Source organism: Chiloscyllium plagiosum, unplaced genomic scaffold, assembly GCF_037043375.1.
Source record: "Chiloscyllium plagiosum isolate Xiang-an unplaced genomic scaffold, Cpla_swu_hap1 HiC_scaffold_25, whole genome shotgun sequence".
NCBI lineage: Eukaryota > Metazoa > Chordata > Chondrichthyes > Orectolobiformes > Hemiscylliidae > Chiloscyllium > Chiloscyllium plagiosum.
The window spans coordinates 24881135-24907504 of record NW_028270163.1 but is presented as its reverse complement, the minus strand read 5'-3'; the positions used below and the strand labels follow the sequence as shown (position 1 = coordinate 24907504).

General features: G+C 40.5%; 1 protein-coding gene across 1 annotated transcript in view; it reads left to right on the top strand.

Moving 5' to 3' along the window:
* LOC122562073 (glutamate receptor ionotropic, NMDA 2C-like) overlaps positions 1–20897 on the top strand; it is a 126659-nt gene extending 105762 nt beyond the window's left edge. Inside the window, exons 10-14 of the mRNA XM_043714557.2 lie at positions 3723–3883; positions 5725–5912; positions 9130–9362; positions 12893–14353; positions 20166–20897. Coding sequence (XP_043570492.2) covers positions 3723–3883; positions 5725–5912; positions 9130–9362; positions 12893–14353; positions 20166–20186 — 2064 coding nt within the window. The 3' untranslated portion in view covers positions 20187–20897. The remainder of the gene's footprint in view (positions 1–3722; positions 3884–5724; positions 5913–9129; positions 9363–12892; positions 14354–20165) is intronic.
* The last annotated feature ends 5473 nt before the right edge of the window (positions 20898–26370 follow it).

Genomic DNA, 26370 nt, shown 5'->3' with positions numbered 1-26370 from the left:
TTATCCCAGCTTTGGAGTATGATTTTCTGTTACGCTTAGTTCTAATTTCACAACCCAGGGTCTCTGGCTAAACATTCCTTGGCATTAAAAGTGTGACCTTCTTCACCAACCTTTGGCTTTTGATTACCTTTGGAAAACAGCCTGCAGTTAATGAGTAGGTTTTGCTTAAATTCAGAAAGGCTCTTTTGCTGTGCTGGTATAAACCTTGGTTCCACATTTAAAATCTGTCAAGTTATATCTTTCATAAATTATAGTAATGTTTTGTCAACTGACCAATAGCAAGAATGTAGAGTGTTGGAGAGTCATGTACATCATGCCCATAGCATGACCACTAATCTCTCATTTACATCAACATCCTGGACCTTTTTTTAACTTGTGTGCCAGTCTAACAAGTGATGCTCCAAAACTGAGGTCGGGGTTTTAATGCTATAATTTGAATCTAACATGTCCAAGTGAAAAAGACGACTTGATTTGTTGGGTGTTAAGGATTAAGAATCAAAAATAAACTCTTATAAAAACTGACTTTCCAAGATCAATATATCCTTCCTGACCATATTGCCTGGCACTCCAAGTGAAGCTTAGGGTCTTTAAGAGTCTGATTTCAGCAACAATACCCAGCTTTTTCCTTCAACGGTTTTCCACAATATGTTTCTAGCATTATGGTGTTTTTTGGCCACTTTGAAACAATGTTCCTGCCTTGTTTACAATATTATATTGAGAAATGATTGAGTAAGTAACAAAGCAACAATGGCGATAAAACCTATGGGTGACCGAATTGTAGCTTTAGTGGTTAACGTAATAAACACAGGCTGATAGATCTATTAATGTTATATCAAAACAAAATAGTTCACAAAACCTGTTCTTCAAATACATTCAGAGTCAAGGAGTGTTATGCTGGAAAAGCACAGCTGATCGGGCAGCATCCGAGAAGCAGGAGAATCGACGTTTCGAGCATAAGCCCTTCATCAGGAATGAGGCTTGTGGGCCAAGGAGGCTGAGAGATAAATGGGAGGGAGGGGGGTGGGGCTGGGGAAGGTAACTGGGAATGTGATAGGTAGATGAAGGTGGGAGTGAAGGTGCTAGGTTGGAGGGAAGGGTGGAGCGGATAGATAGGACAGTTCAAGAGGGTGGTGCCAAGGTGGAAGGTTGGATCTAGTTGGAAGATTTCGAAGAACATCTTTGGGACACACGCACTAAACAACCCCACTACCCTGTGGCCAAACACTAACTCCCCTTCCCACTCTGCCAAGGACATGCAAGTCCTGGGCCTCCTCCATCGCTAAACCCCAACCACCTGCCACCTGGATGAAGAATGCCTCATTTTCCACCTTGGTACCCTCCAACCACAGGACCAATGTGGATTTCACCAGTTTCCTCATTTCCCCGCCCCCCCCGACCTTATCCCAGATCCAAAGTTCCAACTAGACTCTACCCTCTTGAACTGTCCGACCTGTCCATCTTCCTTCCCACCAACCCACTCTATCCTCCTCTTTGACTTATCACTTTCAGCTCCACCTTCACCTACCTTTTCGCACTCCCAGCTACCTTCCCCACAGCCCCTTTGGGCCACAAGCCTCATTCCTGATGAAGGACTTATGTTTGAAACATAGATTATCCTGCTCCTCGGATGCTGCCTGACCGGTTGTGCTTTTCCAGCACCACACTCTTCGACTCTGAACTCCAGCATCTGCAATCCTCACTTTCTCCAAGTTCAAATAGGTTCAGAACTGTCACAGGCTTCATTTGAGGGAAGTTGCTTCGCAGTAATGAATTGCAATTATTTACAAAGAGACAGTCTTTAAAAGATTCAGGAACAGACACATCATGAAGTCTTATCTGAAATATTTATCTTTGATGTAGCAGAAATACAATGGAGCAGGTCTTGAGAGAGCTCAAAAGATACAGGAAAGGAAAAGCTCGCTATTACAATTAGACAGATCCCAGTGTTGCATCTCAAAAGAAGTCTGTTCCAGATAATCTCCCATCAAGCATCTTGTGCTTACTTGAAATGGCAACTCCTGCTATGATCTGCACATGCATAACTGTGCAGCAATCTGGAAGATAGCATCCTGGCCTTGTTCCATTTTAAACAGCACATAAGATTTAATGATACTGCTCATTGATAAAACTGACTATGAACAGCAACATTTTATATGGAATATTTCTTGAAACATTTTCTTGTAGATGAAAGGAAGGAAGGAGATGGATAGTTAACATACTGCATTTGTTACCAATTCAAAATCAGAATCTGCCTTATCGCAGCAGCTCCAGACCTTGCCTGTGTTTAGATCTGGGCACTGCACTCAAAAAAGATATACTGGCCCTGGAAAGGATGCAGCACGTATCCATCAGAATGGTGGATGAAGTTATGAAAAGAATTTGCTTGGAGAAGGCTCACCCTTCCTTGTATGTAGAAGAATAAATAATGTTCTGATCGGATGTTTTAAAATCATAAAATGAATTAAGAGGCCTGAGGTAAAAATAAAATACAATCTAACTTAGGACTACATGACGGCTCAGTTGTTAGCACTGCTGCCCGACAACACCATGAACCCAGTTCGATTCCAGCCTCAGGCAAATGTGTGGAGTTTGCTCATTCTCCCAGTGTCTGCATGGGTTTCCTCTGGGTACTCCGGTTTCCTCCCACAATCCAAAGATATGCAGGTTAGGTGAATTGGCTACGCTAAATTGCCCATAGTGTTCAGAAACATGTATGCTAGGTGCATTAGTCAGGGGAAATGTAGAGAGGTAGGGAAATGGGTCTGGGTGGGATACTCTTCAGAGGGTCTTTGTGGACTTGTTGGGCCAAATGGCCTGTTTCCAACTGTAGGGATTCTATGATATTGAACAGTAGAATAAATGGGAAGGCAATGGCCTAGTGCTATCATTGCTGGACTGTTAACCCAGGGATCAAGATAATGTTCTGGTGACTGGAGTTCAAATCCCACCACAGCAGATGGTGGCATTTGAATTCAATATGTACCCTGGAATTAAGAGTTTAATGGTGACTATGAAACCATTGCCAATAAGGATGGCAGAGTGGTTGACTCTTAACTGTCCAGTGGGCAATTAGAGATAAGCAATAAATGCTGGCCTTGTCAGCAACACCCTCATCCCATGAATGAATAAAATATAAAAAAAACTTTGTGGCACTGTTCAATCTCTTTCTGTAAAATACTGATAACTTCAATGTGAAGTTATTTAAGGGTTAATCTAAAAGACTACTTTGATTTTGAAATAGGTTACCATTGATCAATATAAAAGAAAAGTCTTCTTCAGAAAGTGAGCCATATTGGATGTACATTTTAGGTAGAATGTGGAAGCAAAACATTGGAAATATTTTGAACTGCTGCACAGCTGGAATCTTTATATGTTAAGTGGACTCTCAGAGATTCTGGAGGTCATCGGCTATTAGGGGCATCTTAGGGAGTCTTGAAATTGGTGAGTGTTAAAGGGGATTGTGGGGTACTCAGTGGATGATATGGCTCTCCTCATCTGGAACTTTGTTTACTATCACCTGATTTGAACATTATGAGTTCTGAGGCTGGCTGCTGTAACTCTGTCAATTTGGGGCCAATGTCTTTGGTAGGAATCAGTGAAAACCTTGCTATTGTCACTTGCCCCACATCAGGAATTGTCAACAGAGGGCTGAATAAAGGGTAGAATAAGTTTTGTGATTTACTCATTGGTGAGGTTCTAACATGATCTTTCGTTGTGAACAGTTTCAGAAGCCACAGGATCACTATCCGCCGTTTCGATTTGGTACGGTTCCCAATGGCAGCACAGAGCGGAATATCAAGAACAATTACCCAGACATGCATACTCACATGACTAAATATAATCAACGCTCTGTGGCAGATGCTCTTGACAGTTTAAAATCAGGGTAAGCTGTCGAATCTCATCAACATGGATTCATACATTGATTGCAGCACAGAAAGAGGACTTAAGTCCATAAGATATAGGAACAGAATTAGGCTGTTCAACCCAACAAACCAGGTCTGCCATTCAATCATGGCTGATGTGTTTCTCAATCCCATTCTCCCACCTTCTCCACATACCCTTTGATACCCTTAAATTCAGCTCATTCTGTTTGTGTCAGCTCTCTGCAACAGCAAATCAGCCAATCTCAAAGCCCCCATCTTTTCCCTAATATCCCGCAATTACCTTTTCTTCAGGTGCTTATCCAATTCACTTTTGAAAGCCAGGATTAAGTCTGATGGAGGCAGACTGTTAGGCAATACATTCAGATTTCTGAACACTTGCTGCATAAAATAAGATTTTCCTCTTGTTGTCCTTGCTTCTTTTGCCAATTACCATAAATCAGGGTCTCTAGTTCTCAACTTTTCCACCTGTGGGAAATAGTTTCTCCCTTTCTATTCTGTGGCCCAGATTGACATATGTGATTTGATAGAATGTTTAAAATCCCTTCTCAACAATTTCATCTCTGAGAAGATGAACCTCAGCTTCTCCAACTACACATTTCATTGAAGATCTTCATTCACAGAACAATTCGAGTAAATTTTTTGCCCTCTTTCAGTAACAACCAACTTAAGGTTATCAGTCATTCTAACAAAATTGTTGAAAGCTGCATTAATTCAAACATTTTTTGAATTAAACAAAAACTTGCCGATCAATAGTTCCCTGATAAATTCTCTATGGCAATGTCTTAACCAATCAGCAAACATTTTAATGCAATCTAAATTGATGCTTCCTTTGGAAATTTGGCATTCTTGCATAAGTAATGTGTGCAAGATGAAAGTTTGACAGTAATTCTCCTTTTTTCAGCAATATCTGAAAACTCATAGATGATACTAAGGTTTGAGTGTTAGGACCGTACAAAATGCCCAGTTGCTTCAGGCTGATCTGAACATGTTGGGGTTTGGGCTCATGACTCACAGATAATGTTTAATTTGGAAGACTGAAATGTGATGCAGTGTTATGGACAGGAAACATGTTAATTGTAGCCTTCAGGGAGACAGCATCAAGGATTTTTGAGAAAGAAAGAGATCTGAATATTCCATTTCTTGTATCTCTAAAGGCAATAGATAGAATAAATGAGGCAATGAGATGTTTTCTTTTCATAAAGTTGTTATAGGACAGGGTGATTTGTTTGTCCTCATACAATATCACGAGCACAGGTTTCTCTTGGGAGATGGGGAGTGTTTGTGAAGCAGTGCAGGGGTATGGAAAGAATTTGAACTGGTCATCCCTCTCTGAACCTAACCTGTGCAGTTAAGATTTTTGGATGGAGAGGAGGGGATACGGATGGATGTGTGTAGTTTAAGGGAGTCTGAAGGAAATCACTCCCCTCCTCCAGTTAATGATGATGTTAGGATGATTAAAGATGATGATAGTTTTTTTCTATTGATCTGTTTCCCTTTAGTGGAGTGACTTATAAAAAGGAAACATAACCTTAAAACTCCAGCCAGGCCATTCACGGATGATGTCAAAAAGCATTTCTTCACAGACAGCACTGGAAATCTGGGACTCTCTCCCACCTTGTTGAGGCTGGAGAGTTTTCAATTAAAAAGACAAACAGAGTTAGATGTATTTTTGATGGTTAAGGACATTCGGAGTTACAAAATCAAGGCAGCCTGGAGTTAAGATACCCGTCCGCCATTATTTAATTTGAATGTAGAACAGAATCAAGGAGCTAAGTTGCCTCCTTTTGTTCTGATATTCCTAACACCAGCGTTTCTGGTTGATGTGTTTTCCCTCTTGCAGGAAGCTTGATGCCTTTATTTATGATGCAGCTGTTCTTAATTATATGGCTGGGAAGGATGAGGGCTGTAAACTCGTTACCATCGGAAGTGGCAAAGTATTTGCAACGACTGGTTACGGAATTGCTTTGCAGAAAAACTCCAAATGGAAGAGAGCCATTGACCTGGCCCTCTTACAGTTCCTGGGCGATGGTAAGTTAAACTTTAAATTCATGTTATTATGGTAAGCAAGTGGAAATGAACATTGAAGTTTTGCCCTCATTAAACAGGAATAAAGCACAGACTGCAGTCAATACAAAAATCAAATCATTGTGTGCCTAGTGATGTAAAAGCATTCCAAGGGACTCCACTAATCTGTAAACTGTCAAAAATAGATACTATGCCAAATAAGGAAATAGTGGAGTATTCAAACCAAGTGAACTCCACTCTCACTAAGCTCGCTCTGGCAACTAGTCTGGTCCTACAAGAACCCTCCTTGAACATTTTTAGAGTCACTGGACTCTAACCTTTAGCTCTATTTTCTCTTACAGATGCTGCCAAATCTGCCTTGTTTCTCCATTACACTCTTGTTTTTTGTAATTCTACAACTCTGCTCACTCATGGCATATTTGAATATCTTTTAAATCCATTTGCTAAGTACCCCATTCTGGACTCATTTTAAGATCAGAATATGTGAATTTAGAGAAAAATAGCAGAATAGATAGCACGTTAGCTACAGAACAGAGCAGGGAAGTAAAAGTAGTTCCTGAGATTGGGAAGTAATGTTCCAGAGGAATCAGTACTGAGATCACAGTTTTCACTATCCATGTAAACAATCAGGAAAAAGGTTTGCTCGCTGAGCAAGGAGGTTCCTAGCAAACCTACATCCAAAACCTCAACCTGAGCTATAAATCTTCTCAATCTGAACTCAGGAATTGGAAATAAAGTTTCAAAATTGGAGGATAACACCAAATTGCAGAGTATACATAGAGAGGAAAACTGCAACAATAAGGAAGACATTAATAAACCAACAGAACAGGCACATAAATGGAGTTCAATGTGGGTTAGAGGGTAAATTTAGGAGGAATCAGAGGCAACATATTACCTAGAAATAAAGGCCAGACTTAGCTTCTGCAGACATTTTAAAATGGTACACGTGACCTGATGTGGCAGTCCAATGTTTGTTTCTGACAAATGCAATTTTTGCTGGAGTTGAGGCACGATTCACACAGGAGGGAAAGCAGCAAGCCACTGGAACATAATACTCGGTTTAAATAAACTCCATTTTAGCTGGTCCAATAGCTTTAGCCCAATGTCTGGCAATAAAATGTTTGCGTGGATATAAACATTCCTGTACTTTTCTTTACACATCATGATGTGAGGATTTTTAAATCCTTTAAACTTGAAACAAGAGTCAATGAGAGTTAAATAAACATGAACTGTTGGACTGCTTTGATTTATATTCCCATAAGGTGTAGGTGAGAAAAATAATTATCAATATGTATAGTTTCAATAAAGTTTCTTTGTTTTGACAGTTCCTGGGGCTAATATTCTGTCATCATTGACACTTACCTGAGTTAAAAAGAAAACTACAATTAAAAAAGGTAAAGTCACCATCATCCTACTCTCCCATTAGAGAGAGATGACTGTTGGTGGTTTACCTTGAGGGTCACCACACCTCAGGCTAGGGGAGGGGTGAAGAAGGTTACCTTCATGGTAACCCAATGATCCCAGCAGGATATTCTGAAGTCAAAGTTTGACTTAAAGAGGCTTTAGTTTCAGCTATGTTTGATGTAGGATCTGAATAGAAGTGCTTTAATAAGAGATTGAATACTTGAGAAGATTTAAAAGTGTCGAGTTTCAAGAATGGAACATTTTAATCACTATCAAGTGTATATGTGTGAGAGATTTATCAGATTGTTGGAAATGGCATGGAGTATTGAGGTGAATAGAGTAGTGTATTGGCAGTGACGGGGCATGACAAGTGGATGTTGGGCATGAATTAGCCTGTAGGTGTATCAATGTAAAGGAGGTACGATTTGGCAAGGAGGTTAAGGGAGTAGGCAGAAAGTGTGTGAGGGCTGAACACCTTGGCAGGAGTGGAGATGGACTTTCTAAATAGTTCTGCACTCATCTGTTTGCAGAGGATCTACTTCCGTGGTCAGCAAGTTCTAACACTCAAAAGCCTTCACTGAATGTGAATCTAATGAGATTCTTTAATCCACAACAAATCTGTCAAGTCAGGATACTTCCTGACTCAAACTATCCACCTCAGAGCAAGAATCCAGTTGGGTGTGTCTAAATCCTGGTAAAGGACCAGAAGAGCCCATGAATACAGATATAAACATTACTAAAAGTAGTTCTGTAAGGTATAAAGCAAAAAAGTTGTAAACAAAGCACTGGGCTTATTTTTAGAGATATAACATTGAAAAGCAAAGGAATTCATAGAATCCCTACAGTGTAGAAGCAGGCCATTTGGCTCATCAAGTTCAAACCGACCCTCCAAAAACCATCCCAACCAGACCCACCCCTTTACCCTATTCACCCTGTATTTCCCAAGGCTAACCTCCCTAACCTGCACATCCCTGGACACTATGGGCAATTTAGCATGGCCAATCCATCTAACCTGCACATCTTTGGACTTTGGGAGGAAATCCATGCAGACACAGGGAGAACATGCAAACTCCACACAGACAGTCGCCTGAGAGTGGAATTGAACCTGGGTCCCTGGCGCTGTGAGGCAGCAGTGCTGTTTGTTAAACTTGGACAGGAACTTGGTTAAAACATACTTGGAGCTCTGAACTATTCTTGTTTTCATATTAAAATGGATAGAGACACTTGTAAATGTGCAAAACAATTGACTAGAATGACACCAAGACTGAAAGATTATACTTCGCAGGAATAATTGAATGGATTGGGGCTTTGCCCCCTTGAAAAGAGAATATTGTGTGTTTAAGACTATGACAAGGTTTAATAGGATAAATACAGAAGATATGCCCACTTGCAGGGATCCAAACTGGGTCAATAATTATACCATAGTTATCAATAAACCCAGTAGGGATTTCAGGAAAAATATCCTTCTCAGAGTAGTGACTCTGAGACTCACTACCACAGAGAATGATGGAGGTAAGTAGCACTGATACATTTAAGAGGACAATAGATAAACATGTCAGAATTAGAATAGCAAGGATATATCGATGGTATGGGATAAATACAGGTGAGAGGAGACTTGTGTGGAACAGTAACATCAGAGTCATTTGGAAAAAAATAGCTTGTTCCTGTGCTAAAAATATTTATAAAAATCCACCCATGTCTAATTTCACTGTCCCTAACACTCTTTGCCCTTCAATATCTCATTCAGTTTAACACACGCTTGTTCGTTCCTCGTATCCCACTCATAATAAAGCATTTCTTTTTGCATTTTCTACAGGAGAGACACATAAGCTGCACACTGTGTGGTTGACAGGAATCTGTCAGAATGAGAAGAATGAGGCAATGAGCAGCAAATTGGACATTGATAATATGGCTGGTGTCTTCTACATGCTCCTGGTGGCTATGGGCCTCAGTCTGCTGGTCTTCGCTTGGGAACACTTGGTTTATTGGAAGCTGAGACATCATGTGAAGAAATCCAGCAAGACAGATTTTCTTCTGGCAATCAGCAGGGTAAGCTGCCTAAAACAGAAACAGCATAATGCACAGGGCAGAGGAGGTAAAGGGCAGCAGCCTGAGGGGGAAAGGGCAAGAGTCAGAGAGGATCAGGGCAGACTGTAACTATTGTAAACACTGACAATGGGAGTGAGTGCCACTGCATGCAGACTTGCACTAACCAGTATTCTAGTTCATCACTATTCCACTTATTGCTTGAACCATTCATGATGTCATCAGAGCATTGCTACAATAACTTTACATTGACATGATCACCGTTACCCTGAGGTCCATTGTTAGACATACTTCAAACATCCACAGATGTTCCTTATAAAAAACAGTTAAACTGAAATATCCTTCTGGTACTATATTGACCAGAACCATGCCCCAAGCATGGGAGAACAAATGATTTACTAAGTAGCAGGACTGTCATACTATTTCAGTACAATATTGATCTTTTAGAACATCTCAATATCGGATTTAAACACAGAATGCTGGAGAAGCTCAGTAAATTGGCAGTATCTGAGGAGAGAGAATCAGAGTTAACGTGGCGAGTCTGGTATGACTTTTCTTCAGGGCATTCCATTTCAGATTTCCAGCATCCATGGTATTTTGTCTTAATCCATCATCTAATGTTCTCACTGCCATTGAAGAATATCCTAATACCTTCGATTTAGTTAATCAGAAACCCAGATTTTCAACAATTACACTATATAATACAAGTAAAAAAAGATGAAAGAGAAAAAGTAGGCCATTCAGTCCTCTGACCTGCTCAATAAAATTAAAAATGATTAGACTGTGGCCTAAAATCCACATTTATGATTATTCCCAGTAATCAATGACTCATTCTCCACACACCTCTTGACTTTGGAATCCTACACCATAAGATACAAAACCTTGGACTGCATCAATTTTAAAAGCTTTTGCAGTTATATTTTTGAAGTTTTCTGCTACACTTTCTGGAGTTCCACATTACTGACCATTTCCATAATCAGAACTTTAACAGCAATACAAAACAAAGGCTATCCACAAACTGGGAAAATGTAATAGGACACAAAAGTCCACTAAGTTCCCTTTCACCACTTACTGGAAAATATCAAATTTACTTAGCAATCATAGAGAAGTGACTAGTATTCAAAATAGTAAATATAATCTTCAATCCTCTGATATGGGCCTCTTGAAAATCCAGCCCTTCCTTCCCTCACACTTTTGGCAACTGAATTTTCAGCTGCATAGGCCACAACATCTGGAATTCATTCCCAAACTTCTCAGCTTCTCTTCTAGCCGCACCCCTGACCAGGTTTTATTCAATCCTCATCTGTCTGTGTCATCTTTGGCTTTTCTTGTGCCTCAATGAAGACTGCAGGGCTTTTCTACATTCAAGGTGCTGCCACTGCTTTCAATGCAAGTTATGGGTTGAGTAAGTGCAACCTCAGTGACCTGTGAAAATCACTCACCAGAAATTTGCAGACTAACTTTCAATTCCCCAAATGTCACCATCACATTCCATGGGATTCCAACCTCCATTAGACTAATCTGTGAGACCTTACTTTTGTAGACCTGCCACACTGTTTATCTTGCGTTTTAAATTAAATAATGTTGTCAGGCTAGTCAAGCAAAGTAGTCACTTATAAATCTACGATTATTAGTCATAATCACTCATCAACTCCTAACTGCTCAGAAATTTCATCCTGTGTTGGATATGAGGGATCTAATTTACCTCACCAGCTCTTGAATCATCTGCAGTACAGGGACTCCAGTACAACACTATCATCCCGATGCAGAAACTCTCTTAAAAAAGGGATGGATTTCCAAATACAGGATCACCTCTTTCCAAGAAGTAGTCCATAAACAGGATGCTCCCAATACAGAAGTGGCAGCATAGTAGCTCAGTGGTTAGCACTGCCATCTCTCAGTGCCAGGGACCTAGGTTAAATTCCAACTAGGCACGTGTCTGTGTGGGTTTCCTCCAGGTGCTCCAATTTTCTCCCACAGTCCAAAGGTGCGTGTCTTAGGTGGATTGGCCATGTCAAATTGTTCATAATGTCCAAGGATGTTCAAGTTAAATGGATTAGCAATGGTAAATGCAGAGTTACAGGGATAGGGTAGGGGGATGAGTCTGGGTGGGATGCTTTCTGAAGACTTAGTGTGGACTTATTGGGCTGAATGTTTCCATGCTGTAGGGATTCTACGATTCCCACTAACCTTCACCTTCAATAAAGGACTCGAAATTTAGGGCCATATGATTACTGCAATGGTGGACATCTTTCCTGGGACCCTGATGGTAGAAGCTGAAGCAACATAAAACCACGGTGGCTCAATGGTTAGCACTGCTATCTCAAAGCACCAGGGACCCGGGTTTGATTCCCACCTCCTGTGTGGAGTTTGCACACATTCTCCCAGTGTCTGTCTGGGTTTCCTCCAGGTGCTCCGGTCTTTTCCCATAATCCAAAGGATGTGGGAGTTAGGTGAATTGGCCATGCTAAATTGCCCATAGTGTTCAGGGATATGTACGTTAGGTGCATTAGTCAGGGGTAAATGTAGTGTAAAAGGGTAGGGGAATGGGTCTGGGTGGGTTATTCTTCTTAGGGTCAGTGTGGACTTGTTGGGCCAAATGGCCTGTTTTCGCATAGGGACTCTATGAAAACAGGATATAGAGCACAACTACAATGCTGGCGGATAGATCTAAATCTTGCCTCACGTGGGGAGTGATGAGGACAGGGATTGTGAAAGTGGAGAGCGAGGGGGGCAGGAGCTAAGAGTATGGGATGTTTGCAGCCAGGACTTATCCAAAAAGGGAAATAAAATACAAATGAGACAATAAGCATAACACTCAAAATTTTTAAAAATTAATGTAAGAGCACACACAATGACAAGAAAAGGCAATACAAGATTTGGTGCACAGTTATTTGAGTCCATGCTGAGAAGGTTTGAAAGCTACTGCTGCAAAATTTCTGACCAACCTAATAACCAGTACAGTATTGTGATCATCTTCAGTATGAATCCAGATCCATAAAATCAAAACCACCACAGAGATGTGAACAGATCACAATCTGGTTTCGCACAGGCTTTTCCATTTCCAGTAGCAACTCCTCTTTGCTTTAATTTGAGGCAGGTTTGCTATAAACCCTTGTACATCAAAGGAATTGACAGTAGTTGCCTTTAAGTAGCAAAAAGAGCTTGAGGTACTACAATACCTCCTACACTAACTAATATCCTGCAAATTAAGAGAGAATGGAATGTCTTGGAACAGATTATCCCTCTGTCCCTATGCTGTATCTGCCCAGGGACAATTTGATGGGGATAGTTAGAGGAAGCTTCATCATTCCTGTGTTATACCTGCCCGACAAGAACAGACATAAGGCACAAGGGCTCTCCAGAAATGACAAGTCTCACTTTAACAGAAATCAAATTTTCTGATTTTCACCACAGAATTGTGATTATAGAGTTGGTCTTTTAGCTGATTGGTTGGGGTGAAAGGGTTTCAATTGCCCTCGGCTGTGAATGGAATTGTAACAAAGTTGTCTGTTTCCCTTCATCCTTTTCAGGGAATCTACAGTTGTTTCAGTGGTGTACAGGAAGTCTCCAGCCCACTCCATGTGGCCTCTCCCATTGTCTCCTCGAGCTTTTCTCAGGCCAATATGAAGATGATGTTGCAGGCGGCCAAAGATTTAGTCTCATCCACAAACGTGGAAAGTTCTTTGGAGAACGCAACAAAAACAATAGAACATTGGACACGTGCAGGTGAAAACCTCACAAACAGACTTCCTAAAGCACCATCACAGCAGATTGAAGGGTCAGAGGCCATGGATAGCCAACTTTCAGTTCCCTATATTTCTAACAGACACCAACTTTGCTACCTTCCAGCAACATTATCTCCATCTCTGGCTTCTGAACGCGAGACAAGATGGTCAGGTCGACCAATAATTAAATATAAGAACAGACTAGAAAGCAAATATGTAGCTTCAAAACCTTTTACTGAGATTCACAACCCTCATTCCATGACATCAAATGAGTTCCCTAAGCACTCCCAACATACCAGGGGAACTGATATGAGAAAAGACTTGGAATCCCCGTATATTCCATTTATCAGCAATAATGAATTACATCACCAGGATATTTATAACAGAAAATATTTCACAAGACGACTATCGTTACCTTGTAGGAAATTGGCCAGTTGCTCTGCAGGGCATGTTGCTTCTCAGAGTGGGACAAAGACAGTGCCTGCAGTGAAATCTTGTATTGGATTGAATGAGAAATGGCCTGTGCGAAACTTGCACCATCCAGTGTCATATCCCAACCAGACCAATTGTAGTTCATGTATGAGACTTTATTCTGGGTCACAGTCAGAAGAACTACCCTCACTGACCAGACGATCTTCATATATTAAAGCAACAAAGGAACCAGAGGAAACCTCTAGGTTTCAAGGCAGAACAGTAAACTTTGAAAAGCTGGGACGGCGTGGAGAAATTACTGATCTGTTCTCCAGCCTGAACAATGAATTTCTGGAACCAAGAAGGGACACTGCCAAGCATTCCTCAGATCTGAGAGAAGCAATCCTGGGTCATGACAAGAAGTTCTTGTATTCCAGCTCACCAAGTAGACCCAGGTATTCTCCACCTGCCAGACTTCCCTCATACAGAGAGGCCTGCCTGCAAAACTCAGCTGCTCTGAGACATGCCTCCACAGAACTACACCAACAGTCGTGGTCACATTCCTGTCCTAGTCCCTCCATGTACGTCTGGCATCGCCGTGTGGGCTCCCAGCATTTCAATTGGTTGATTGGATCAGGACACCAATCCTGTGACAGAGACATTGTGATGAAGTACTTAGAAAAAAGGACTCCATACCATGACAATCCTGCGAGGGAGCCCACGGCTGGAAGGAGCAGAATGGTCGACCATAGGGTGACAGCTAGAGGATGCGAGGAGCTGGAGGCTGGAAGAGCAGGAGTCAGTTGCACTCATTTGAGAAAATCGTGTGCAAGGTTTTCCAGCCTTGAATCTGAGGTATAGATTCAGTAAAATTTAAAGAATTAAACTCCAGGAGTGAAAACCTTCCTTTCATTCAGTGATCCCCTTCTTCGTTCAATTACTTTGAGTGTTTTCCAACTTCTCCCTCTCTCTCTCTGATTAAAACACACCTTGATTATTTTATTTAGCCAACTGGGTTGAAAGGACTTTTCTTCCCAATCTAACTCTTCCAGTCCCTAATACCTGAGCTATTCACCATAATGCTACATGGGAAAAAGATGTCATGACAATCAAGCAGGTCTCAGGTGAGTGAGCTGCAAATGCTGGAGGCAAACAACTATGAATTGAATGGAGAACAGAGTGAAGGGATCAACTGCATTCAGTGCTATGGTTCTCTCTTGGGAAATAAGATCTATTTCGGTAGAAATGAAGCATCCATTCTGTGGGGTTTCAAAACTGATAAATTATCCAATGTGTTTGTCATATGACTTGAGCTTTCATTGATCTCATCCGAGTAGTAGCAGCTGCACAGTTTAGCTGAGGACTTAATACATCTCAAAGTAGATGGCTCCTGGCTGCTCACAGCTGTACGAATGTTTTATGACATATAATCCTTGCATTTAGACAGAAGTGGATAACAGCAAAATATTTCAATATTTTCATACAGCAAACTATTGCACAGCTGCCCTGCCATGTCAACTGGACTTGCAGGCATTAGAGGCTAAAGTCAATGTCAATGGCCTGACAGAGGCGCTGCCAGTGTAACCAGACAGATCGGCAACTTTATACTTGATGGTGCAATCAGCAGTGTCACAGACTGCTCTCTAATACAGAACCATAAAAAGTGTTTCTGTTACCGGAGTTCAGACATGAGTTGGGCCTGTAAGAGAAGTAGGGCTAACATGAGAGATCACATTATGGCAGCTGCGGAGGCCAGTCCTCTTAACATTAAGTCTCAAACACGTTTATCTGGGCAGCAGTTTGAGATGGTTGAGGGATCATTCTCTGACATAACTACATCCAAAATCAGGCACACCACTTGATTCACCCTGAGATTTGTACAATTACGTTTTAACATTACATAGAGAGCACTGAAATACATTTACTTGATCAAACCTGCTGCACATCCAATACGATATCAACTAATCTTCTCCATAAAATCCATGTTCATGCACAATCCTCATACCTCTAATTTGTTCATTGTCCAAACACTTACCCGATTCTGACTTGAATGTATTCAAATGACTGAGCATCCACAGATCCATGAGCTAAAGAATTCTGAAATTTGTGACTCTTTCAATAAAGAAATTTATATTTCAGTCCTGATTAGGAGATCAATTATTCTGAGACTGTGGCTCCATGTCCCAGATTCCTCAGCTCTGAATACTTACTACTAACACCTGCCCATCAGGCTCCTTACGTATTTGAGATATTTCTGAGAGATCATCTCTCCTTCTTCTAAACAATTAAGACATAGTGGGCCAATTCTACACAATTTCTTCTTGTAGTATAGCTCTCTCATTTCAGAAATTGAAGTGAACTTCAGTGCACTCTCTCAAAATAAAATGCATCCTTCCTTATGTGAGGAGGTCCAGTTGAACACAATGTTCCACATTGGGTCTAATCAAGTCCTGGATATCTGTACCAATTGTACAACCGTGAAAAGATTTCTTTACTCATATTACAATCCTTTTGCTAACAAAGCTTTTGCTTTCTTAAACTGCTTACTATACCTGTATGGTAAAGTTCTGTATGGACAGACGGGTCCCTCTGCTGAGACACAAATAGTGATCCACTAGTTAGAATATAGCATTCTAAAAAGTATAATTAATTCCTGCTTTCTGCACCCCAGTCCTCAGGGGCATAATTTTGGGTAACAGCCTATTATGCAGCATCTCCTTAGATATTCGAAAATCCAAATATTACTACATCATAGGGTTCTCTCTTATCCAGCCCGTTCATTGCAATTGTTTCCCACATAGGATATGTCCTTTAACTTGCTATGTGTGCATGCCAATGTAAAGAGAATTAAACAATCTGCACACTTAATCAAATCATCTATGCATTCCAAAAAATAATTAAGGAATGTGTTGCTAACAACATCAAAAACCTCTATGTACTACCTTCCTGACTTTTTTCCCCATTTTTCTTTTATGTTTTGATGGTATCACTGGCAAGACAAGAATGTGTTCCCATACCAAATTATTTCTGAACTGTCTGATTTGCTCGGTCATTTCAGGGGGCTTGTTAATCTGGAGTCATGTGTAGGCCAAACCAGGTAAGGATAGCATGTTTTCCTCCCTCAAGAACATTGGTGAACTAAATGGGGTTTTTAACAATCATCAATGGCAATTTAGTTGCATAATTACAGAGACTAGTTCTGATTCCAGGTTTAATAATTTAATTCAAATAGCAGTAGAGCAATTTAAACCCATGTATCCAGTGCACAGATGACTGGATTATTAGTCCAGTGACAATACATCTACACTACTGCCTCCCCCTACTGCCAGTCAATCCTGTCTCACCTTGTTTCAGTTATTTAATCAGTTAGTGTTTTGATTAATTTTTAGCTCTTTTTAAAAAAGTAAAACACTTACTTGATCTGATTTAAGTGTTAAGTGGTGGAAGCTGGTATAGTTACAACATTTAAAAGACATCTGAATGGGCATATGAATAGGAAGGGTTTAGAGGGATATGGGCTAAGTGCTGGCAAGTGGGGCAAGATTAATTTAGGATTTTGGATGTAGCTTTGCTCGCTGAGCTGAAACGTTCATTTCCAGACTTTACCCTACTAGGTAACATCTTCAGTGGACCTCAGGCAAAGCAATGCTGAAAATTTCTGCTTTCTATATATATGTTTAGATTTCTTTGGGTTGGTGATGTCATTTCCTGTAGTGATGTTATTTCCTATGGTGAAGTCACTTCCTCTTCCTTTTCTCAGGGGATGGTAGATGGGATATAACTCAATATGTTGGTTTTGCCTGAGGCCCACTGAAGATGTTACCTGGTAGGGTAACAAAACATCTGAAAATGAACCATCCAGCTCAGTGAGCAAACCTACATACAAAACCTCAATCTGAGCTATACATCTTCTCACAACTAGTTAATTTAGGATATCTGGTCGGCATGGACAAGTTGGACCGCAGGGTCTGTTTCTGCATTGTACAACTCAGTCAATCTGACTCTGACTAGATTAAATATTGCCCCCCCCCCACCCCCCGTAATGAATCCCACTGTTCTTCCATGTACAGTGACATCATTTCACAATTTTTCTCCTGCTCTGCTAACAGTCTAAGATCACACTTTTCAATGTCTGTGCTCTTTTTACTACCATTTTAACTTGCAAGTTCTAATATTACACACTGATCTCAGTGTGAATCAAATTTGACATTATAGTTGGAGACAGTTTTTAGTAATGTACCAAGATTTTATGAACATTAATAGCAACAGTAATTGGCCATTTGCCTTTTCAAGCCTGATTTATCAGTTAATAAAATCATGACTTCAAAGAAAAAAAAGGAGTAAAATAATGGCTGATCTTCTGTTAAAACTTCACCTTCCTGCATTATCCCCATATCCTTCAATTCTGAGTTTCCAATTATCTATTAATCGTTACTCGAATGTACTTTCCAAAATGAGAATCTACAAACCACAATGATATAAAATTACAAAGATTTAGAAACATTTGAATCAAGAAATTTATCCTTATTTCAGTCGAGGGTCAACCACTTACCCTCAGCATACAATCTGTTTATCGGCTTGTCAGAGAGGAGAAACATCCTCCCAGCATCTACCCTATCAAGGCACGTAAGAATATAACCTGTTCCAATGTGATCACTTACACCTTTTTAATCTCCAAAGGAGAAAGACCTTGTCAACTCACTCTCTCTTCATGGGACAATGGCCTCATACCAGAAATGACTGGAGTGAAACTTTGTTTAAGGCCTGCACATCTTTCCTTAAATGAGATGATCAAATGGGACATGTTATTCCATAACATGTTAAAAATATCATATATAATGTCATTGCAGTAAAGTCTAACACATGATTTATCTTCTGAATTGCTTGGTTTACCAGCATTTAACTTTGATTTGTATACAAAAACATCCATGTCTTTAAAGATTAAGATTTTCCAATCCCTCAATGTGTAAACAAAATCTACTATTTTTGCTTTTTCTAGCAAAGTGGATAGCTTCAAACTTCATCACTTGTATTCCAATATATCATGCTTTAGCTTTCGATTAATTTTTTTTCCTCTGTAGCCTTTATGTCCTCATGCAAAACTTGTATCATCAGAAAACTTGGATTCTTCATCCAAGTTAAGATAATTTGTAACTACCTAAGGCTTAAGTATTGATATTTGCTAGATAATGCCAACTAAATATCCCATTACTCTAATCCTGTCCACTGATCAATCGTGAATTCACGTTAATGTTACCCAAATCCCATGAGTCTTAATTCTGTGTAACAACTTTATATTCATATTATAAGACCTAGTGTTAGACAATTAGAATGAGATCTTTGTGCAACTAACCTTGTAACATGACAGAATGGTATTTCGTCACTGGAGAGAACTCTGAATTGTGTCATATTACAGTAAAAGCTCATCATGAATTGAATCCTCATGTTATAATGTTAGCGATCTTAGCGTAAATGGGTAAATAGTTTGGGTGAGTTCAGTTTAAAATCAACTTGAACTATGACACACTTCATGAGATCTCGCTGACTTACGCCCTCCTTTATTTGGTTTAAGGGCAGAATGGGGCTTAGAGATTAGCACTGTTGCCTCAGCATCAGGGACCTGTGTTTGAGTGCAGCCTTGGGTGACTGTATGGAGTTTATATGTTCTCATGTCTGTGTGTGTTTCCTCCCACAGTCCCAAAGATGTTGTGAAACTTGAAACGGTTAAGAAAAGATTTACAAGGATGTTGCCAGGGTTGGAGGATTTGAGCTATAGGGAGAGGCTGAACAGGCGGGGGCTTTTTTTCCCTGGAGCATCAGAAGCGGAGGGGTGACCTTATTGAGGTTTACAAAATTATGAGGGACATGGATAGGATAAATAGACAAAGTCTTTTTCCTGGGGTGGGGGAGTCCAGAACTAGAGGGCATAGGTTTAGGGTGAGAAGGGAAAGATATAAAAGAGACCTAAGGGGCAACCTTTTCATTCAGAGGGTGGTACGTGTATGGAATGAGCTGCCAGAGGAAGTGGAGGAGGCTGGTACAATTACAACATTTAAAAGGCATTTGGATGGGTATATGAATAGGAAGGTTTGGTGGGATATGGGCTGGGTGCTGGCAGGTGGGACTAGATTGGGTTGGGATATCTGGTCAGCATGTACAGGTTGGACCGAAGGGTCTGTTTCCATGCTGTACATCTCTGTGACTATGTGTAGCTTAGGTGGATTGGCCAAGCTAAATTGCCCATTGTGTCCAGGGATGTATAGGCTAGGTTGATTAGCTATAGTATATGCAGGGTTACAGGAATACGGTAATGACTGGGTGGGATGAACTTTGGAGGGCTGATGTAGACATGATGGGCCAAGTGGGCTGTTTCCACACTCCAGGGATTCTATGTTCAAACAGAGTTCCTGAATCCACTTAATTTGCTTTTTGTTTGAAAACACCTCACCCCAGAATTTTCAGTTTTATTGAAAAGTATCAGGAAGGATTTTGTTTTCAACACTATTCTGGGAGCTTTGCATCCATACCATGCTCTGTTCAACGGTAACATTTCAATTGATTGTATGAGGTCCAATCTCAAAAGCTTGCGTTTTCTGCTGAGGGTTAATTCAGTCCTACTAGGAGCACCAGGCTCTAATATAACCCCAGCTCTGCTTGTTCCTTGCAGGAAACCACGGTGGCAGTCTGATTCGGCACAACATACACTGGGCTTGGACCTGCCACTGGAGGGCTTGGACTTGCCCTTGGTGGACCTGGACCTATCCCCCATCCCCTGGGGCCTGGACCCACACATCCTGGGCCTGGACTTGGACCAAACTGCTGATGACTATTCTAATCTAAGAAATTCAATTTCCTGAACAATGACTTCTTTGTGCTGTGTTCAAGTCAGTACACGTTTAAGTACAAGATCTATTTAGCGTCCTGCTCACTCTATAGTTAATGGCACCTCTATTCATTCTTCAGACATTTAATTACATTTACACATCTCTGACCATACCAAACACATTACAAAACTAATCTCTGTATTAATATCACAAACACTCATCAGCTTCATATCCAAAATATTACGGGAAACAAAAGCACCTACTAAATGGGTTGTTTTCTGTCCTGTATTGTGCATTATAAAACTCAGTTCCATGCATAATGGGCCACGCTGATCCACTGTGTGTATAAGCCTAACACCAATGGTACACCTTTGCATCACCCCTCACCCTGCCACAGCCCTGCAGTCAATCACATTGACACACACACCCCTACATATACAGAACAAGACAGAATTTGGTGAGGAGAGGCGGAGAGCAAGAATGGGGAGTGAGAGAGATATGGAAAAATAGGAGAGACAGAAACAACAGGATGGGTTGGTGAGGAAAGAGGGAAGGGGAAGATACAATGAGGTGGGATGGAAAGAACGAGGGGGAGAAAGGGGGAAGTGGGAGTTAAGGTGCAGAATAGGTAGGAGGGAGAAAGTGAGAAAGAAGGTATGAATAGGAGACAGAGACAGTCTTCCTTCAGTGAACTACATACGTTAGTACATGACAACACAATCTATGCTGTACAACTGGCCCAACTCACTATGATTCTATATCAGAATGTCACTTTGTATGATGAGGCCACATTAGTGTATTCTGTACTGAGTGATGACAGCCATTGTTTACATTAAGTGTTTTAATTGTAGCAATAAAAATAAAGAGTAAGAAATAAAGGAGGACAATTGTTGAGCACCAGTTCCTGCTGGTAATGTTTGCCTCGCATGTTGATCTTCATTTCTTTAACTGAACCTGAAAATTACGAACAACACACAATCTTCATTTCTTTAACTGAACCTCCTAAAATTAAGAACATATGAATAAAATATATTGGGTGACTTATATTTAGAAGAAACTGTGCCTTTTTTGATGGCAAAAAATTTAAAAGGCTTAAAGAACTAAAATAAGAGTTTGGCAAAATCATTTGCATCCACAACAAACAGACTGAAGGATAGAAACAATGATTTAGTTAGACAGGAAATGCTTCCGTTTGTAGACAAGATTGGAGGTGTTTAATATGAATGTGGGGTCAAGTAATCTGCAGTAGCGGGGGGTGAGAGTTTGACCTGGGACTCTCACCAGTAGAATGGCTGATCAAATGACAGCTCCCAGATCCTCCATCTTGCCCGACTGGGTAAGATTGCCAATGTAGGAGACTGGAGACAAAAATAACTGCAGATGCTGGAATCCAAAGTAGACAAGCAGTAGGCCGGAAGAACAGTCTACTATGCGAGAAGTTCAGCTTATTTCTATCCTGCTTGCATGAGAGGTTTTGGAAGTGGGAACATCTACATGGTCCAAGTTGCACTCACTCAATTAGCTCCTGTAATCAAGGGAAAGCTTTTCTAATTTGACCACCAATGAATGAACAAATGAACTGTGAAAATGTTCAGTGACACCAGACTGGACAGTGCATTCATCAGTGGGTGCACACTCAACAGTGGCACTGTCAATGAGCAGATGGAGAACAGTACTGGTCAGTAAGCACAACCAAGAGTGTGACACCATAAAATTTTAATGGAGAGCATGTGGCAATAGTAATCAATGTAATTTGGTTTGCATTAGTTCTGAAAGATGGCAAGATGCAGTAGGCATAGAAATATTTAACTGGAGATGGCCAACTTCCATTGGTTCAAACATTTTCTGGTTGTGGTGAGTTGGAGTCAAAGGTGACATGGATTCAAAGATGGTTAACATAAAAAGGAAACTAAAGTCTTTAGTAAGCATTGAAGGGGAAGTCAAATAAGGTCTACGGCTAATTAGGAACCAAAAGGACATAGTCTCTGAAGGCAGAGGGTATGGCTAAAGTACTAATTAAAGTACTTAGTTTTGATCTTTACTCATTTGGAAAAAAATCTGCTGTCAATGCAACAGAAGCTAAAATAAAAGAAAGAGATAGAAGCATAATTGAATAGATTGAAAATAGATGCAAAAGTCGTCAATTCTAAACTTATAAAATAAACAAGAGTCCAGATGGGCACAACAGTGGAAATTTTGGAGGTTCTTTGGCAGCATCTGCCAAACACATGAGTTTTGTCACCTAGAAAGAAAAGGACAGCTGACACATGGAATATAACCACCTACAAAGTTTGCCCTAGTGATATACCATCCTGACTTGGAGCTATATCGCTGTTGCTTCTGAGTCAAAATTTTGGAACCCAACAGCATTGCAAGTGTCCCTACATCCTAAGCACCTTTCTCTTGGGAAATTGAGGATAGGCAATAAATGCTGGCCTGGTTAGTGACACCTACATACCATTTTTTAAAAAGTATTCTTCGAATCTGGGGTGTTACCTCAGAAATGGAGAACCGAATTTGGGCAGCACGTTGGCTCAGTATTTAGCACTGCTCCCTCACAGCACCAGGAAGCCAGGTTCGATTCCAGCCTCAAGTGACTTTTGTGTGGAGTTTGCACATTCTCCCCGTGTCTGCATGGGTTTCCTCCGGGTTCTCCGGTTTCCTCCCACAGTCCAAAGATCTGCATGTTAAGTGAATTGACCATGCTAAATTGCCCCATGTGTGTACGTTAGGTGCATTAGTCAGGGGTAAATGTAGAGTATTGGGAATGGATTTAGGCGGTAAAATCTTCAGAGGGTCGGTGTGGACTTGTTGGGCCAAAGGGCCTGTTTCACACCATAGTAATTCTGAAGACATTACAGCATTTTAACAAGGAGAGATGGTAACTCCAGATAAGTCAGTCTAATGGGTGTTCTGGAAACCTTTGGAGATGATAACCATAGATAAAAGTAATTAGCACTGAGAAAAGTGATGGTTAACAAATTATTACCAATGTAGATTAATCCTCAGTAAATCACATCTGATTAATGTGATCAAATTCTTTTGCAATAGATAAGGGCAGTGTGGTTAAAATTGTGGTATATGGGCCTATGTTTTGAAGAGATAACAGAAAATAGACAATGGTAATGTAGTCAATGTAATTTACTTGGATTTTCAAAAAGGTCTTCGATAAGGTGTTTTGTAGTAGACCAGTGAATAAGGACAGAACGTGGAGCAGAAGCAGTAGCAAAATGAATCGCTAGCTGGCTTCAAGACAAAGCCAAGAGTGGAAAGTAGTGTTTGTAAGGATCAGTGCTGGAACCACTGCTTTTCAAAACTTACATTAATTATTTGAGCTCAAGGATCAGAAATACCATTTATAAATTTGTGGGATGACACCAAATTAGAGGTGGGTTGAAGGGATACATTCATAATTGAGGAGGTTATCAACAAATTACAGGGGTGTTAATAAACTTGCAGAATAGACAAATAATTGCCAAATGAAGTTCAACACAATATACAAGGTAATACATTTTGGTAGGAAGGTGCAAGACTTGATAGGGTTGAGGAACAAAGATGTATTAAAATGCTGGCGATACTTATAGCTGATAAAACATGGGGTCCAGATCAGATGCACCTATGGATACTCAGGAAAGATGAAAAGTTAAGAGTTAAGGTTTAAAATGATAGCTGAACAAAGGACCAATTTCAAAGAAAATATAGTTAAAGCATCATCAAGGTATATTCCTGCAAAAGGGAAGATAGGGAAAACAAAGCCAGAAATGCCTGGATGGCAAAAGAAAGAGAAACTAAGACAAAGAAGAAAATTTGTGCTTATGACAGGTGTATTCTCATTACAGAAGGTTCTGCAAGGAGTTGAAAAAGCAAATACGAGAAGCAAAGAAGGAACACGTAAGAGACTGGCAGCTAGCTAAAATAGTAAAAAGGTGGTAAAAACAGGAATAGGGCAGATTAGGAATCAAAAAGGGAAATAAAAATTGGGGCTGAGATAATTACAGAGATATTAAATGCTTCAGTCTTCAATAGGGGTAGACAAGGAGGCTGGAAGAACACAGCAAGCCAGGCAGTATCAGGAGGTAGAGAAGTCAATGTTTTGGATGTAACCCTTCTTCAGGACTGGAGATGGGTGCAAGGGGAGCTGCAGATAAAGGTTGGGAGGGGTGGGGGGGGAATGGGGTGGAGGTAGGGATAGGTGAACACAGGTAGAAGGTACAACCTGTTTGGCCAAATGGAGTAATGAATCTGGTTGGTAGCTGGAAGGAAGGGTCTACCAGAGGAATGGAAGGACAGGGAAGAGACTGGAAAGGGACTGAGGGGATGGGAAGGAAGGTTATTTGAAATTGGAGAACTCAATGTTGAGTCCTCCAGACTGTAGTCTGCCCAGGTGGAAGATGAGGTGTTGTTCCTGCAATTTGCGGTTTGATTCGCTGTGGTAATGGAGGAGGCCAAGGATAATCATGCCAGAAGTTGGAGTGTGAAGGGGAATTAAAATGGGTGGTGACTGGGAGGTCCGGTCAGCCCAGTGTGCCTGACTGAGATGTTCAGCGAAACATGCCATGAGTTTACGTTTGGTCTCCCAACCAGCATCTGCAGTTTTTTAAAATCTCAATCTTCAACAGGAAATTAATGTTACCTAGGCCTTTGTGAAATAGAATGGAATGCATACAACCATGATCAAAAAGATATAATGGAGACGTGGGCTAAGGTTAGAGTTGATAAGGGACCAGAACTGAATGAGATGTATCCAAGGATACCAAGGTGGAAGAAAGAGTGGAAATTGCACAGACGATGACCATAATCTTTCAAGTTCTTCTTCAGGGCAGTGCTAGAGGTCTACATAATTAAAAATGTTTTGCTCAAAACAAGGATGTATGTGTAAGTCCCGCAACTGCAGGCCAGTTGGTTGAACATTGGTACAGGGGCAATCTTGCAAAGCAATTCTTCAGGTCAAGATTAATATGTCACATGGACAAATACATGTTAATTAAGGAAAGCCAGCATGGGTTTCTTAATGGAAAGATCAGGTGCACAAAGAGAGTTGAACACACAGCATTTAAAAGGAACAGTAGCAACATGATACAAATTGGCTGACTGACAGGAAACAGTAGTGTTGAATGGATATTTTACCAGGTTGGAAGATTTATAGTGGTATTCTTCCTGGGTCTATATTAAAATAGAATCATAGAGTCACACAACACGGAAACAGACACTGCGTTTGAATTCGTCCATGCTTACCAAGTTTCCCAAACTAAACTTCCCTGCATTTGGCCCTGTAAATCGTTTATTCATGTACCTATCCAAATGTCTTTCAAATGTTGTAACTGTACCAGAATCTACCACTTCCTCTGGCATTTCATTGCACACACAAACCACCTTGTGTGAAAACTCTGCCCCTCAGAACCTTTTTAAATCTTTCTTCTCTCACCATAAAAATATGCCTGCTAGCTTTGAACTCTCCCATCCTCGGGAAAAAGATCTTGGCTATTCAACTTATCTTGCCCCTCATGATTTTATAAACCTCTAGAAGGTCACCTCTAACCTCCTACACCCCAGTGAAAAAAGTCTCAGCATATCCTTATAACTCAAACCCTCCAGTCCTGGCAACAGCCTGGTAAATCTTTTCTGAATCTTCTCCAATTTACTAAAATTCCAACTGCAGGGCAACCAGAACTGGACACAGTACTCCAAAAGTGGCCTCAATGTTCTATACAGCCTCAATATGACATCCCAACTCCTATATTCAATAGTCTGAGCAATGAAGGCAAACATGCTAAAGGCCTTTTTTTTAAAAAATATTTTTATTAGAAATTTAACATTTTTACAAGTTTACAAAAATAAACAAAACTCTCAGATATAAACATTGATATACAATTAGCTCAAATATACAAGAGCCAAAATTTGACAAAAAAAACAACAACAAAAAAACCGAAAAGAAAAAACAAACAAACAAACAAACCTCAACTATCTACTAATCTAACCTACAACTAACCAGGGTGTATATTTAAGTCTCTTACATGCTCGGGATGTGTTAGCATCAGATATAATAAA